Source organism: Dipteris shenzhenensis, chromosome 23, assembly GCF_047967505.1.
Source record: "Dipteris shenzhenensis isolate YYH24624 ecotype China chromosome 23, Dip_SZ_1.0, whole genome shotgun sequence".
NCBI lineage: Eukaryota > Viridiplantae > Streptophyta > Polypodiopsida > Gleicheniales > Dipteridaceae > Dipteris > Dipteris shenzhenensis.
This window is the reverse complement of record NC_141618.1, coordinates 10,633,291-10,651,469: the sequence shown is the minus strand read 5'-3', so window position 1 is coordinate 10,651,469 and position 18,179 is coordinate 10,633,291. Positions and strand designations below refer to the sequence as shown.

Genomic DNA, 18,179 nt, shown 5'->3' with positions numbered 1-18,179 from the left:
CAATGTCTCTCCCTTGAAGGGGTCTGCCTCGACGAGTCCACTGAAGCCTCCTGCCAATCCGTGTGGTGTAGGAAAAGAAGGGCACCTCATCCACCTGCTCAGCTGGGCCGCCTCTGGAGGGCCAGAACCACTCTCCCGGATCCCACTGGACCTCCCTCAGGGGTTTACCCTCCCACAGCCAAAGGCGCTATCTAGAGGCATTCTGCTTTGAAATACTGGGAGGGTCAATGTGCCACTCCTTTTCCAAACGGCCCACCACTCTGATCATATGCTAGTGTATCCCATCAAGACTCCCATCCATCTCGGGGTCACTCTCAATGAGTGGCTGAAGTAGGCCTCCAGGTCCTACACGGAAGAAGCCGGGGTGCGTGCTGTCGCGCTACATCAACATCCTCAAGGGAACACTAGTATGAGAAAACTGCCCCAACCATCTGCTGTGTGTCCAAACGTGAAGTCCTTCCCACCAGGATTCCAGAATGGCTAAGTCAATCTCGCCCATCCGCTGCCCTGCCCCTCGTAGATGCACTAGGGCATCAAGCCTCGCCTCTGTCTCCATAGGTAGTCTGCTCCAACGGCCAAAGGACCCTGCTGGACCAGTGTCCCACTGTGCCCAACCAATGTGAGTCCGCTGTCCGAGCATACGGCCCTCTTGATCCCTGATCTCTGGGTACCACATAAGGGGCTGGCGCTCAAACTCCTCTCTGCATCTGGGTGGAGCACGGATGAGACCCCCTGCCAGTCTGCCAGACCCTGTGAAGACTCCTCATCAGGGGGGAGCCCTTCGCCGTAAGGGGGGCCTATGAGAAGATCCATCGATGTGAAGGCTGCCAATGTCCCCCAGTGCGTGGGGTCTTCCTCAGAAGCCCTCGCTGTAAGAGGAGCTTCCAAGGCTTTGCAACCCGGGCACTTCTGGGTCAGGAGAGCCTTGAGGGCTTCCGAGAGCTCCTCATCTGTGAAAGGCTCCTCAAGTCTGTTGCATAAGTCGTGCGAGACCACTGGTGGAACGTGATCCCAAACTAGCTCTCGGGAATGTGAGTGGCATGGATTAGAGCTTGCACTTCTCAAACTTTCACTCTTTATTTGGATTTGTTTAAAGTTCATTACACATGTATGGATATTGGTGTATAGGTTGAGTTGTTTTAGAAGTGCAGGATCGTATGCTCGAAGGCTCTTATTGTTTTACATGAGCTTCTTGCCTCCTAGTTGTCTTCTTATCTTCCTTTTTGGGATTCAAGTTAACCTTGTCATGGGCATTATCCTTAGTTTGCTGAGTTCATATTGATTTTGTCGCATAAATTTCTCTTGGGCACAGGCTTTATGTGTGAACATGTGTTTGTGGAAGTGTGGGCGGTGGGTGGTAATGCACAATGGTTAGGTTGGAGAGAGTTTGGTGGGAGTGAATGTTGGCCTTAACATTTGTGAGTAACATTTAGTAAGAATGTGTTTTTTGGATGATCATTGCAGGTGTACATTGTGGGTGAATAGTCCAAGAAATGAAATTTGACCATGTACGTTCAATGCTTAGCTTTACTATTTTTTTGTTTGTTTTTGTTTGCTTTGCAAGCACACATGCCCACACGCCTGAGCAACATCTATATGATCTTCTTTAACAATCATAACCTCATCAGCTTATCTTTGCCCTTGTTTTGGTGGCATGGTGCCCTCTTAAAAAACAAGTTTGCAATTAATAGGTACAACTCTCCATAAGTACAAGGAGGTGCAAAAGAAAGAACAATAGTAGATGAAACAATGTTGGGCGTTGATGACGGTTGTGGGGATGTTATAGTAGCTATTCCTTGCTATGCGTAATGGAGTTTATGGTTTTCAACCTTTTGAGTGACTATCATGAGATTGAACTGCATTGTGCTGTGTTTTTCTCTTGCAACATCCCCTCTACTCCTGGAGGAAAACCTCTGCACAGCAGGCTGCTCAAGAGCTCCACAAGACTGCTCAACAGCCACCAAACTGAGATGACAAGACACCAAGGAGGTGGGCCTATATATAGCCCCAGCCCCTCCCTGGTCGGTCAGCAAGGTGGGGAGCCGAACAGCCTACAAGCAAGTGGGCCGACCCCCTCTAGCACATAAGGGGCTGCTCCAAGAACTATAGGGAGGGCTGTACCCACTGCCCTCCAGCCCGACTGCACATGCTAGGGGGCGGACCCCCTCAGCCCTCTATAGGGCTGGCAGACAGCCCTACAAGGGGCTGGTCCCCTGCCCCTGCCTCAAGGGCTGACTGCAACCAGCCAACCTCCTGCCCCATGTAGGGGCTGCCATGCAGCAGTATGGAGGACTGAACCCCTTGCACATGACCTGACCTACAGGCCTAGGTGGCCGACCAGCATGTCGGCCCACCTCAGCCTATAAAGGGCTCATAGGGGCTGGTCTCATCCTCACAGAGAATCACACTAGCATCCAAGGCTGACCAGTACGAGGCACACCACCATATTGGTCCCCATCGGGTCCCGAGCCTCCTCCAAATGGGCAGGTGTGGAATACAGTACTCTACCCTCATAGGGGGCGGGCACACCCACAACACAAGCCCTCTCTCATCTACCTTAGCCTGACTCTGGGCGGGCATACCCACAAGCAAGGCCCTCTCTCTCTAGAGACATCAGGAGATGACCACCTCCAACACATACATGCCAGTTGAGAAGAGAGAGAGAGAGAGAGAGAGAGAGAGAGAGAGAGAGAGGGGTATGAAAGTCCTCCTGAGATCCTGGGATTGGTGATCACTGTCAACAAATAGTGATCTTTTAATGAAAATCCTATAGACTTGCTGTTGCTAGTACTCGTTGACCTAGCTTGTGTGCAATCCACTCTGCCCTCATATCCGGTCTAGCTCTGTCTCTTACATAGTCACAACAAAACGCGTTTCTTTGGGAAAGAAACATTTCGAAACGTTTCTCACGTTTCGAAACGTTCCTATCCCAAAGAAACGTGGCCAAGGGTAGTATTACTGGAAATTCTACATGTTAGGCATCATTTGAACATGCCATGTATATGTGGGACATATTTTAGACATTTTTGGCACTAAAAAGTACAATCAGGCGTTTCAAAACTTCTGCTTTTTTTTTGAAACGTTTTGAGACGTTTCACGTTTCTATGTTTCGAAATGTTTCTGGTGACTATGGTCTCTTATGCCATTGTCATCTCTTGTTGTCAATAGAGTCTCTATGTTGTCGCTTCTCTCTCAAGTAGAGATTGATGCAAACTTGGTGAAGTGGCCTATCAGTTGGAGCTTCCTCCTACTACCAGACTTCATAATGTTTTCCATGTTTCACTACTCAAGAAACACTAGGGTTAGTTAGTAGTCTTTTTTAGTGGCTTTGTACTTCGTACTTTGTACTTAGGGCTGCTAGTATGCTGCCACGTGGCAGTCTAGGGGAGTTATCCCATAAGCAATGCTGTTTCAGGCTGCCCTAATTTCTATGAAAGGCATCGCTGCTCAGTTGTACCCAGCTTATGATTTACACTGTTATAATGCCAAAATGGGATTTTACAACCAGGGCTTCTAGCTCCAAGCTGATTTCTAAGTAGGATCTAACTCTACCTGCCCTTGTGCAGCTCCTCACAAGCATCTGTTGTAATTATAGCCCCTGACTGACTTCTCTCTGACTCTCCAAATCTATGAAGACTGCTTATTTCACATTGTACTTCCTGCACACTTCAGCAATTCAGTTCCTACTCCTAAGTGAATGGATCTGGCCTATTTTCTGTTCAAAGCTATTCATGTCTGGTCTAAACATAATTAGGCTAGCCTAGGGCTGTCTCGTTATGCTAAACTAGTTGGGAATAGCTCTATTTAGAAGCAGTCCTTTATCAGGAGCTTGGCTCGAGTAGAGTGATAGTGCTTTCAGGCAAGATCTCTCGATGAAGGGATGGTTATTCAATAACCTCGTGCAGCCAACAACCATGTATGCAGCACCCTTCTAGGGGAATGATCTCTCAGCGACTAAGTGGAGGAGATTTGAGAGGCTACATGCCCGGATGATTCGGGGCATGCCCTTAGTAACCTCGTCAAATAGTACACACAAAGTTTTCAGACTGGTATATCTTCATCGGATTCAAGCCTTGCTCAGATGGAGACTACCGAGGTTGGCACTAGACTCATCGAAACGACTAGCGGACAGAGGGATTGGCACTAGAGTCATCCAAACAGCTAATGGACAGAGAGGTTTGCTCTTCTGTCCTGCCCCCCTAGATTCCACAGGATGAGGTCAACGGGGTCATAAGGTTGGATATAGTACAGCGCTATACATAATAAACTTGGGGGAGGACTTCCCCAGCAAGCTCCAATTCGACCCTGATCATGGATATAGGTGTTATGAGGTTGGATCTAATTTTTCTCATCATCTTGTATGGTCCATGATATCTATGGGCAAGCTTGACATTAGTATTCCCCTTAATAGATGCATACCGTGATTTGTGGTGCCTTAGAAATACATAACCACCTTCTCACCATGTTGTCATTGCACTGCTGCAACAAGGCTGTCATATTGGCCAGATCATCCTTAGCTTGCTGGTTGGTAAGTGCCTTGTCAAGAATGGTGGATGGTGCATGGGCTTTGCGAACATACATGGCCTCAAAAGGACTCATACCAATACAAGTATGTTTAGTGGTGTTGTAGCAAAACGCAGCTAAATGAAGTCCCATGTAGATTGGGTATCAAAACAAAAGTGCCTTAGAGCAATTAACTCTCCCAGTGGGTCCATCCGTCTGAGGATGGTCTGCTGTATGCCCATAGATCTGAAAAGCTCCTGCCAAAATTGGCCCATAAACTTGGTATCACGGTCACTCACAATCTGTTGAGGTAAGCCATGCAGCTTGAGTACATGTTCCATGAATTGTTGAGCAACCATAGAAGCAGTGTATTGAGTCTTGGTGGGAATAAATGGGCAGCCTTAGCCAGCCTGTCAACCACCACAAATACGCTGCTCCATCCTCTAGAAGTTACGGGCAGACCTGAAATAAAATCCGAAGAGATGTGCGTCCACTTCCCTTCAGGGGTGGGCAATGTTTGGACGAGACCAGCAGGACTTAGGTTCAGCTCCCTGCTTTGTTGACATGGCGCTTACAGTTCTGCACATATGTGTAGGCATCCCTCCAAAATCCCTTCCGATGAAAGCCTGCTACGTAGTCTGTCTCCAAGCATGGTTCTCTTCTTTCTTGCTCTTGTCAACTCTTTTTTACTTTGCTTGACTTTTTCATAATTCTTTTAAAATAGCCATAGGAGATGAATGAAACTCCTGCAGAATTAGCAGCTTATTTCAGAAAGAAATATTCTGCCATTATACCAGAGTAAACCATGGTGTAAACTGAATTTGGGATAGTCTTGACAATCAGGGTTTTGGAAGGCCTGCAGTACAGCAGTAGCTTTGGGATCTGAGAGGTATGTTGCAGCCAATCAGAGGCTTCCAAGTGTAATCCTGTAGCCTCCTAGCCACGCATGCCTCCCCAGTCTTCCAAAACGCTGGCAGGATAACTGAGGAGGGTCCAAGGGCCCTTTATATGCAAGGAATCCACAATGTTGCTTGTGCTTATGGGATTAATATTCCCAAATCCACGTGTCACAGCCACGAGCTCTCTCCACGTCCAAATGACGGGTGAGGCCACCACCTCCAACACCCCCCTGTGGACAAACCGTGGGTAAACTCAACAAGGTGAAGTGTACGGGGGTCAACAGACCAAACAAGGTGAAGTGTACGGGGATCAAACCAAACAAGGTGAAGTGTACGGGGGTCAACAGACCAAAGTTGCCCCAAAGTCCACACCAACCACAAAGACCGGACGCCACAGAATTCCATGGATAGCAGCATTTCTGCCTAAGTCCAGGGGGGACTAACACGTGTGAGTAGTCATGAACAGCTGCTGCTGAAAGAAACCATCAAGTTGCACTTACACAAACTGCTGCAGATCGCAAACACACAAGAAAATCTGCTAGAGCCGCCATGCAGCCGCAGCGCAGAAGCCTGCCCACGCATAGGTCCGCAGAGTATCTCTGCTCTGCTCTGGTACATGTTGCAGCCAATCAGAGGCTGCCCACTTTGTAGAGGATAAACTTGGGGTTTATGGGGAGGGGGTGACTTTGACGGTAAGGAGTTGGAAAAAGTGTCCACAGTAGTGCCGAGTATGAGGGGGTCCTAATCCCATCGCCTCCTAGCCACGCATGCCTCCCCAGTCTCCCAAAAAGGCCGGCAGGATAACTGAGGAGGGTCCAAGGACCCTTTATATGCAAGGAACCCCCAATGTTTCTTGTGCTTATCCCCAAATCCACATACTCCCCCCTTGATCTGTACAAAGAGTGCCCACCTTCTCCAATGTATGATTCTCAGCTTGAGAAATGTAATGTCCGCATTTTGTAAATATGCCCGTCTTCTCTCTCAGTGCATAAACCCGTGTGAAACAAGAGTAGTCATCAATGAAGGTAAGAAAAAAAATGCTCTGAGGGATGGGGTCTTCATGGGGCAGCACACATAGCTGTGTATGAGCTGTAGCGAGTAGCTCTAACTGATCCATCCTTGGGGAATGTGGCCCATTGCATCTTACCCAGAATACACCCCTCACAATCATGACGTGTAGGAGCATGTATTTGTGGCAACTCAGTGACCATATCATGATTATGCAAACACAGCAAACCTCTGAAATTCAAGTGGCCAAAGCGGGCATGCTATAGTTCCGCATCCACCATGTCTGAAGTTGTGGTTATTGCCAATGCATCACACACAACACTTGCATAATTATCCAGCCTGTAGAGCCCATGGTATAAGGTGCCTGAAGCAACAATATCATCCCCATCATTGAGGTCATAAACTGTGCATCTGTCATCAATAAACTTAACCATGAGGCCTTCTTGGGCAAGGGCTGAAACAGATAGCAAGTTCTTCTTAATGCGAGGCACCCACAATGCATCAGAAAGAATAAATGCTCCACCATTTGCACCGCTGAGCACAACCTTGCCAACTCCTCTCAGGGGATATGAGGAGTTATTGATCAGTCCCCTCTGTTCCCAGTTTTCCCACTGTGTATGGTAGTATCATGGGGACACCCTAAAGCCTATAAGGCTGATGAGGCCAAGGTCCTGCCTAAGCCACTAAGCAGGAAGATATGGGGGACAACAAAGAGAAGTTAGCTAAACATCTCTCTCAAGCTCTCATGGAGGAAAGGGAAAAGCTTTGTGGAGAGAAATGATCCATGGATCATAGAAATCTGGAACTAAAATCAGCATGATTATAGAGGTTGATGAGGACTCAGCTTGTAATGAAGCTGTAACAGAAATGGAATTTCATGACTGTGTAAATGACAGCAAATATGAGGATGATGAAGTTGCCAAGGGTTCCAAAAAGGATACTTCATATCCCTTTGACCCTGATGGTTCAGAAATGAGCACTCAGAAAAAAAGTTATTCCTCAAGCCAAATGTCCACTGGTGGTCAGCAATGGAATATTGAAGTTGCTTATGACTACTCTTTTGATGAGAGAATTTTTGATGCACATCCTTGTGTAGAGGTTGATGAGCTGAACTGTTCTCCATCTCCACAGATGCTATCATGGGCTGTAAAGGAGCTCAAACTCTGTCCAAAACAGGCCTATCCGCATATTAGTTGACAGTTTCCTTACCTCCATCCAAGCTCTGAGGCTGCATCCCACTATCATGGATCAGGGAATTAAAGTGGAGGTGCCTGATGGTCAGCACCTATAGGAAGCAATGTGGCCCAGCCACTATTATCTGAGGAATACACATTTGTTGGTGATCTAATTGTTCTTGACATGGCCCTATTGATGTGGTTTTGGGATGTGAGTGGATGAGAGCTCGGGGGAGTTCTCGTTGGACCTGAACAAGATGCTAATAAAGTTCATTCATCATGGTAAGCCTATTGCATTGACTGGCTGCACTTCTCCCAAGTTAGTTCTCATACCTGCAAGAAGACTAGCTGAGTGTTTCTGGCATCTATGTTTTAAATGTAGCCAAAATACAAGATAGTAATGGGCTGGAAGTTGACATGCAGAGTTAGTTCAGAAGTTCTCAAATAAATTTTCTGATCTGCCCCAACATCTTCTACCCAAGAGGGACATTGACCACTCTTTTGTGCCGGAACCAGGTACAAACCTGTGAACAAAGCACCTTATAGGCTCTCAAGGGCAGAGAGGGAGGAAGTGGCACAGCAAGTCAAGGAATTATTAGACAGAAATTTCATTACCCACAGCCAATCTCCTTTTGCTTCCCCCGTATTGTTGGTGAAGAAGAAGGATGGCTCCTATAGAATGTGTATTGACTACAAGGACTTGAATAAAACCAATATCAAGAACCGATTCCCTATTCCCAGAGCTGAAGGAGGCTAAGATTTTAACAAAGATTGATCTCAGATGATCATCAGATAAGAGTGAAGGAGAAAGATGAGCCCAAACTGCTTGCACGACTGCAAGAGGTCTCTACCAATTTAAGGTAATGGCCTTGTCCCTACCAATGCTCCTGCAACTTTTCAAGCCCCTATGAATAACATCCTACAGCCTTTTCTCTACAAATCTATTCTAGTTTTTTTTAAACGATACATTAATCTACAGGAGGTCCGGCAGATGAAGTTGAGTATCTGGGCCATTTGGTAAGCAACCAAGGAATAAGGGCAGCTCCCAATAAGTGAAGTGTGTTAAGGATGTGGCAGAGAGGGGCATTACACATCAGTGCACAGTACCTTACACACCTCAGCAAAATGGTATGGCTGAGAAGAATAGGTCCCTCATGGAAACGGGCAAATGAATGCTGAAGGGAAAAGGTTTGCCAAATATGTTTTGGATGGAGTCAGTTGTGTGCGCAGCCTATGTGCTTAATAGATGCCCCACCAAGGTTTTGCAAAAAAATTCACTCCGTATGAGCCTGGTACGGCAAGAAGCCCTCAGTGTCTTATCTCAAGGTATATGGTTGCTTGGCCTATGCCTTCGTGCTCAAGCAACATCGTACTAAGCTTGATGACAAGGCTTTTAAATGCGTCTTTGTGGGTTACAGTGTTGAAAGCAAAGGCTACAGGCTGTATTACCCCTCCAGCAGGAGGATAATCATCAGTAGGGATTTAATTTTTCCAATAAAAAACAGCCTGAGGTTTACTCACGAAATGTTTTCGAAATGATGCTAGCTCATAGAAGTGCAGTCTCCTTACTCGCCGATAACTACAATAATGTTCCTCCTGCTGTTACACAGTCCAGTATAGCTCCTAATCAGCGTGTTATGACTGATTTACAGCCAGCACATATGCCCATGGATGAGGCAGGTGTTGATCAGGCAGTGGACAAGGAAATGACAGCCATCCAATCATCCAAACGGATGCCTAAATGGCTGGTAGAGACAGCAAGCTAGAAAATCCTTTACCTACACCTACTTGTGCAAGTTCTGGTCATGGTTTGCTCACTGATTATGCTTTTGAAAGCACATGCAGTGAGGAGGAGCCCTTCTCCTTTGAGGATGCAGAGGAGGCTTCATGTTGGCAGGCAGCAATGCAAAGTGAATATGTTTCCATCATGCAGAAAAATACTTGGTATTTGACTGACTTGCCTAAAGGCAAGAAGGCCATAGGTACAAAGTGGATGTATAAACTTAACGGAAAACTGATGGTACAGTAGACCGTTATAAGCAAGGCTGGTCGCAAAGGGCTATACTCGGTAGAAAGGCATAGATTTTGAAGAGACCTTTGCTCCCACATCACACATGACCACTATCAGATGCATGATTGCTATGGATGCCCATCGTGCTTGGATTGTTCAACAGTTGGATATCAAGACTGCCTTTCTACATGGGGATTTGCAGAAGATATTTATGTGTCACAACCTCGTGGTTTTGTTCAGGCCGGTCTTGAAGATAAGGTGTGTAGGCTCAGGATCCTCTATCTGGTCTTAAGGAGGCACCGTGCTTGAGATTTGAAGATTCACACTTATTGCACAGGGCTTTTGCAACAGCTTAACTGAGTGTACTCTCTATAAGGAGTACAAATGATTTTCTGGTCATTGTTTTATACGTTGATGACATGCTACTCAACATACCAAATGAACAGAGTATTGAGGCTTTAAGGCTGAATTACATATAGCTTTTGAGATGAGTGATATGGGACAATCGCACTGTATTCAGTTTTTGCAGCAGTCAGATGGTATTGTCTTGATGCAAACCAAGTACATTCAGAAGCTACTTTAGAGGCTCTCTTTTCAGGATTGTAAGCCAGTTGCCACTCCTGTGGAGCTTGGAATAAGGTTTAGCCTTGAGGACTCTGGTGATGAGTTTGATCAGACGTTATATCAGCAAGCTGTGGGCTGTTGATTTATTTATGCAATACACGGCCATACGTTCAATATGGGGTCTCAATGTTGGGTAGATTTATGCACTGCCCAGGGACCAACCATTGGCAGTCTGTAAAGCAGGTGTCCCATTACTTGCAGAGTACTCAGAACCTTGTTTTGTTCTACCCCAGGGGCGGCAATGCACCGCTGCATGCTTTCTGTGGCTCAGATTGGGCAGGATGTTTTGGCTTATGCTTCTACTTGGGTGCCTCATGCATTTCATGGTTGAGTAAGAAGCAGACATCATTGGCCGCCTCCAGTTGTGAGGCTGAGTACAGGGCAGCCTTTTTCAACTACTGTGGAATGTGTTTGGCTCAGAAGATTATATGCTGATCTATATCATTCCCATGCACGACTCGATCCACAACACACCCTTCAACCACGAAGACGCCCCAAAACTCATGGTTTGATGATATCTCGCCTCATACATGAGCACGCTTCGGGACATTTGACAACATTCGAGGCACAACGGATCTCACACTGTCTTACACATCATAAGAGGCGAGCCTTCCTCTCACATAGACGTGATGAGATGATTTGCTTCTATTAACAGGGGACCCCACTATTGCATGGGAGCTTCTATCAGAGGGGAAGCCCATCCCCGTCACAGATCCGATATTCAACACACACGCCACATCGCTCTAGGCACCACCTAATATTTCCTCCTTGCAGCCCAATATCATGAGGGAGTACGACTTCGCACATGGATAGGAGGTCTTTGCCCCGATCCTAGCACAGATGTTCATGGTACCGTTACACAAGCAAGGGATCCCATGGATACTAGGAACTATCACTCTCTATTGGAGTAGGAAGCGGAGACAAAAAGTGCAAAACACACTAAGACGAAGGAATACAAAGTGGATAGTGTGAGGTGACAGAAAATGTCAACATCAACAGATATACAAGTACAAAGAGATAGAGCTGTGCTAACTAAGCACACCCTATAGGCCACACACAATGTGCTTGGGGGGAAAAACCTCCACTAGGTGGAGTGAAAAGTGCCCCAACCCTACACCTAGTCTATCACCCGACACTTCCATAGTATATATGCTAACAAACCCCTAGAGTGAAGTGGTCAATCACCAAAAGGAAGCAAGTTCAAATACTTGCAATTAGTGAATATATCTGCCACGTTGTCATGTGTAGGCACATGCTGATTTCTCCTGCAGACAATTGTTCTCTCATATAATAATAGTGTACTTCAATGTGCTTAGTGCGAGCATGACAGACATGATTCTTCACAACGGCCCAGGCACTGACTGTTTGTGAAAATAGATGTGGGAGACCATCGTCCCATACCCATGATACAGATTGTTTGAGGCATGGGCAAGGTTTGTATCATCTCCAAGGCAGATCTATAGTTCATGAGATAGGTGGCTCGAATAGATTGCATTGAGGGCATGGTGCAAGTGTTTTTGGGTGGAGGGGGTAAGGAGGATCGGGGGCTGTGTCTGGTGTAGCAGCGGAGATGTCAAATGCCAAGTAGGAATGGTCAGCGCCGAGTGGGAGGGGATGGGACATTAAAGTCATGTACACATGACACAAAGGCACATCAAATAGTCCATTGTACTTGTCCCCCCACCATGTTGGAAACAAGTGAGTCCTCTTGGATACTGGTCATCTTTGAAGGCCGTCATAGATGATCAAGTCGCATACTGCCCCCATTTCGTGTGGTGCATCATCTGAGTGCCTCACTATCCCAAGCTTTGCGTCTGCTCTGAGGGGGTTTGCTTCAAAATCTTGTAGCACCACTCGTTTGCTCCCTGTGTGTGCCTTTAAGTCACCTAGGGTCTATATGGGCTTCCGTCGTGACGTCATGTGCTTTAGGATGTTATCATGTGTCGTCTCATATGGGCTATGGCCTTCCGTGGTGACCTCATGCGCTTGGGACGATGTATCTGGGGGAAACTAACATACTGAGATTTGATGTGATATGATAAATGTCCATTCAAGACCCAACAAGACTTTTGGGAGAAGAAACATAGGATTTGGCATCAATGATTCCAAGTGGTGGCTCTGTGCTGACTTAACCACTGCCTAATTCTGTATGTTTGTGTCTAGGACCTATCTGGTCAACATGTGAGGTTAACACAAAACCTTTCTGTGGTATTTAAACCCTCTTCGATGTACGATTCACTTGCGTGGCTGTTTACAGAGGGGGTGCAAGATTCTTGGGTGCCAGATCTTGTATGTTGTATTGCTCTCTTACATGTGAGTATGCCTGATTGCTAAGCAGTGTGTGGTGGGGAGAGCGGGGGGGGGGGGGTGTAAGAAGGTCCTCTCTCTCTCACACACACATGTGCACACGTGCGCGTTCACGCGCGCACGCACACACACACACACACGTGTGTGTGTACATACATACATACCTATGTGTGTGTGAGAGAGAGAGGACCTTCTTACAAGGAAAATGTGGTTCAGGTTTCAGCCAAGCAAAAGGATCAGGGCAAGGGCAAAATTTCAGAACCTCATGCCTCCCCCCAGGGTGCCTGGCAGCAACCCAAAAAGGTATTCGCTCTCAAACCACGTCCTTTACAATCTCGCCATTGGGATGCTTCAACTTCTACCCCTGGTCAGACCTCTACCCCTGCTGACAGCCTCACTTCCCAACTGTGGGTTGATGTGTTAAAAAAGGGCATCCCTGTATGCGACAATGATGAGGATCGTAGAGCTAATGATCCAGGAGGCCAGGTGGATGTTGATGTCATGGCTGAGGCCTGACAGCTTATACTTTACTCTGCTTTTGGTTTGACTGTACATATCTTCTATGTCTACTTCAATTACTTGCATCACATACAACGTTCAGGGTCTTTGCAATGTCAATAAGTGGAGACTTTTCTGGCATTATGTACATAGCATGCATCCCGATGTGATCTCTTTACAGGAACACAACCAACACTTCTTGGCTGGTCAGCAAGGCCATTATGCTGGTTATGATATTTTTTATGCTGGTACAATGCACTTTTCGGGGGTCTGCATTCTGGTAAAACATGATATGCAGCCCATGGTTGCTTACAATGACCCTCAGGGTCGATGGATGGGGATCAGGTGCACTTGGCAGGCTGATCTCTATGAAATAGCATCTGTTTATGCATCACAAACCTCTGCGACTAGAGCTCAAATGTGGGTCTCCCTCAAACAATATCCATGGCTGTCCAATGCTTTTTTGTGTGGAGACTTTAACAACTCACCTGCCACTCAAGACAATACCACTCATCGTTCTCACATGATCCCCACTGAGCTTCGACATTGGGAAGATATGCTCTCATCCCTGCATGCAGAAGATCTATGGCTCTCAACAAGGGACAGAGATATGGTTTATACATATCATCACAATGCATTTACTCATTACTGGGCTCGACTTGACAGATGGTATTTGCTGCATGCTCAGCAGTATGCTGATTTTACATGTACACTATGGGTTGATCATTCCCTCTTGCTATCTGATCACTTTCCAGTATGCTTGACACTATCTATAGCAAGTCTGACAGATGATATGCCTTTTTTTGGTCGTCGACTGCTCCATGTTAACAGTGCTTATTTGCTGCATCAGCAATTTCAGAACATGGTGAGAGTGGCTGTCTGTCCCCTCCTCTCACATGCTCAGGAGGATATGGATTTTGCTTGGGTCAGTCTTGCTCATCGCTTGTAGGCTGTTATTCAAGATTATGGACAGAGCTACATGGGTAACCTCAGGCTGAAGCTGAAATGGGCTCAATCTCACAAGCAGCAAATGGATGCTATCAGTTCTCATAGACAGCTTACCTCTTCTGAACAAGATTCTTGTGCTTATGCGGTTCATATCATTCACCAAAATGATCTTCGCAAATTAAAGAAGTGGCAAATCCGAGCTCGCATGAAACCCCTTTTGGATAAGGGCTGTTTCTCCAAGGCCTTTTTTAAAGGCCTCCACGCGGATAGGCGAAAGGAGGATATTTGCAGGATCAAGAAAGATGATGGCACCTGGACCACTTCCAAATCAGAATTGGAATTGCAATGTTCTAGTCATTTCCAGCATCTCTTTTCTCTTCAGCCTGATCATTTGATACAAGTGAATGCAGCTAGGTCTCAATTTCTTATGCATGTCCAGCCCATATTGTCTCGGGAACAGGCTCATGCATTGGAGCAGCCTTTTATGCTTAGTGAACTGGATGATGCTTTGAGTCATCTACGTAAAAGCAGCTCTCCTGTTGGGATGGTTTGACTGTCGAATTTTTCCGTGCATTTTGGGGTGATCTCAAGAACACTCTTCTTCTAATGATCAATCATGCTTGGGCAAAACAATCTCTTCCTCCATCCTGGAAACATGGCCTGGTCAAATTGATTCCCAAAAAAAGGTTGTGTGAGACGATTGCTGATTGGCGGCCTATATCTCTCATGCCTGTTATTTACAAACTCATCGCTAAAATGAGCTTCCTTTTGCAAGCAGGACTTCATCCTAGGCAGTATGGGTTTGTCCCCAGAAGGCAGATCACTGACAATATCTCCAATGCTTTGCTTGCGATTGAGTATGCCAAATATTCTAAACAAGATGTTCTCATTCTGCAAGTAGACATTGCGAAAGCATTTGATACTGGCCATTGGGATTTTATCTCACAGACTATGCATAAATTGGGATTTGGCCCTCGGCTCGTCCATATTATCTACTGGCTCTTCTCTCAGGCCACGGCGCAGTGCCTGCTTGGTGGTGGATTGTCAAGAACTTGGACTATGACCTGCTTAGTGAGACAGGGATGCCCTCTTAGTTCCTTATTGTATGCCATTGCTACCCATCCGTTACTGTTGCACATGGACTATCTTGCAGACACAGGACAGCTTCATGGCTTGCAAATTCCAGGGGCATAGTCATTTCTTGCACAGGCATATGCTGATGATTCATACTTTATGCCCAGGAATTCTCAAAGTGACCTTTCTCATTTGATGCATGCACTGAATGACTTTGGTATAGCTGCTGGACTGCATATCAATTTTCAGAAATCCAAACTTCTAGCTATGAAAGAAGCTGATTGGCATGCACTTCTCTGGCCAGGCCACATTATCTCTTCCCATACTATGTGAGGCATCTAGGCTACCCCATTGGTTGGAATATCACTCCGCAACACCAGCTCAAATGGGTGCTTCAAAAGATCAACAAGAAGCTGGAATACTGGCATTTGTCCACTTGGCCTCTACATGTTCGACTTCGGATAGTACAGTCCATCATTATGGCATATGTGCAATTCTATTTGCCTCTTCTTCGCTGGTCTATTAAGCAGTTGGCTTCCTATATGTCACAGGCTATGGAGATATTTTGGAAAAGCAAATCTCACAAAAAGGCTTTGCGGCTACTCCCAATGCAGTCTATTGGTTCACCCAAGACTCATGGGGGGCTGAATATTCTCAATCTCCAGGTTCATATGTTGGTAAGAAAGAGCATTATGATTGCTGATTTCTTTCAGCAAAAACAGCCATGGGCTATTATGTTAGCAGCTATGTGTGGAAACATGACTTCCCATGCATATGGGCATTGGATTACAGATCACTGGGAAGCAGTCATGACCACATTTCAGGGGAAAATTCCTGGTTGCCCTGTTTCTACTGCTTTTATTCATGATTGGAAGAGAATTCTTTCATATGCTAAATGGACAGGTGCTTCCTCTCATCATGGTAATTCTTTTCGCTTGGAAAGCATCCATTGGAGCAAGGTGTTTGAATCGCCTCTCGCTCTACAGGCACCTATTAAAGCATAAAATCTCATGAAATTGGGCATAAGACTTGTTGGCGATGTTGTGGATCAACAAGGATGTATGCTTTCATTTCCACAAGCTTGCAGGACATTCTCCTTGGGACTGCATCATAGGTCCATTTGGAAAACACTTTCAACTATGTTGCAGCCATTTATTCCGGTTCCTCCACTGTTTGTACAGGACAGATTACTGGACTGGAATTCGACTTCCTTACCTCCTGCTACGCATACGCTTTCAATGCATAATTTGACCTCCTCGAAGGTCTACAGATTTCTTCTTCCACCGCCATGGATTGACAAGCATGCCAACACTCTTTGGAACTTGGATAGGCCTTTATCTTGGTGGCAATCGCGACTCATGAAAATCTGGAAAGCCAAATTGCCATTAAAACAAAGGCTTTTCTTTTGGAGATGTATAGTGGGAGCTTTTTCCATTGGGGTGAAATTGGCAGCACGTCGCATTGCTCCCTCTTCCTGCCCCCGTTGCTCTCATCACTGCGAGAGAGTTCCTCACCTCTTATGGTCTTGCCCACACTCTCGCATATTGATCACTCATGTTTTCCATTTGCTGCGGCTTCGGATTCCCTCTATCCGATTTGGGAAACTCTTGTGGATGTTTGGATGCTTCTCATCTCAGATGTCTCCATTCCTCCTCTTCTTTCACTGGACTCGCTTTTGGGTACTATGGACCATTTGGACACAGAGACTGCATTCCAGGATGGGTCAACAGTTTTCTCAGACATATATTTTCTTCAGAATGTCTCTCAAGCAATCCTTATATGATAGTTTTGCTGCAAGAGACTTGGATGCTACTAGCCTTGAAGTGTTTTCTCACTATTTTTGAGTTCTTTCATTGGGCTCTCCTTTGGAGTCTAATGTCATGTACATTGATTTTATGTTAATATAGTCATTTGCTTTCAGTAAAAAAAGTGTGTGAGAGAGAGAGGAAGTGTTTTCTGACTGTTTTTGAGTTCTTCCATTAGGCTCTCTTTTGGAGTCTAATGTCATGTACATTGCTCTCATGTTAATAATATAGTTACTGGTTTCACAAAAAAAAAGTGTGTGTGTGTGAGAGAGAGAGAGAGAGAGAGAGAGACTTTTTCTTGTATTTGGAAGGAAGGGAATTTTCTTGTATTTGGGCTGGTATCAGAGCGAACTCCTTTTGTGTTGGCCAACAGGCTGATTTGTGTTGGCGTTAATGTTGCCATGTCTAGATACAAACCAATGAAGCTGCCATCATGAGACCTGTGTTTCTTGTTCCATTTTTTGAAGAAGAGGAATGGCACCAAGTCTGTTGGACTGAAATTCAAGTAGGGCCAAGCCCTCTGCAAGCAGTTTGGGCACTGAAGTTTAAATAACGGTTGACTTGAACTGGTTGAAGAAACCAAAGGCTGAGATGCCTGCATTGCCAAGGCTTCTTAAAACTTCAAGTGAGGATTAAAAGGGCCACCTCTCTCCAACGTCATCGGTTTCAGCTAAAAGCGATGGCTACAGTGCTGGAAATTGTCGTCATTTCTTCTTCGGCTGACATTTGTCATTGTCGAAAGATAGTCTCTGTCACTGCATTCTTTAGATTGATTTGATGAGTTGTGCTTCCTTGTAGGAAACGGCCTTTGCTGCTTTTGCTGCTTTTGATGAGGCATATTGAGACAGGATGTGGGGCAGGCATTAAGTAATATGAAAGCTTGAGTTTCACATTTTAAGGCTGCCTCAGATAAGGTGGGAGATCTAGCTTTGTAGATCTGTATATAACTCTCCATTTTGTAAGGAGTGGTCATGCATCCATTTTTATGCATTCTTGTACAATTGAATGAAGATTTGAGAGCACATTTCATTATCGTTATTTGATGGATTCAACTGTTCTCCTAGTATCACCTGTTTGGGAACAGCAGATTTCGTTCTGAATTTTTGCCTGCTTGACTTGATTCTGCAAGAACACGGGGTTCCTGGATCTTGTATCATGACCTTTATGCCACGTGCTGAAGTCTAGTTAAATCATGTTTTAATTATGTGGCCTGTGGCATTTAACTAAGGAATTGAGGCGAGCTCACAACCCAAGGAATTGTTTTATTTGGTCTTGAAGAAAGCACACAACCCAAGGAGGTACTACAATGTGCCATCCATGATCCTTC

General features: G+C 45.7%; 1 protein-coding gene across 2 annotated transcripts in view; it reads left to right on the top strand.

Annotated features, from left to right (window-relative positions):
• The window catches only part of LOC147886976 (uncharacterized), a 69,825-nt gene extending 51,934 nt beyond the window's left edge, over positions 1–17,891 (top strand). The window contains exons 11-12 of one of the 2 annotated variants that reach the window (XM_087394961.1): positions 1,465–1,508; positions 17,262–17,891. In XM_087394961.1, coding sequence (XP_087251087.1) covers positions 1,465–1,481 — 17 coding nt within the window. In that variant the 3' untranslated portion in view covers positions 1,482–1,508; positions 17,262–17,891. The remainder of the gene's footprint in view (positions 1–1,464; positions 1,509–17,261) is intronic. The other variant, XM_087394962.1, reaches the window with a different exon arrangement.
• The last annotated feature ends 288 nt before the right edge of the window (positions 17,892–18,179 follow it).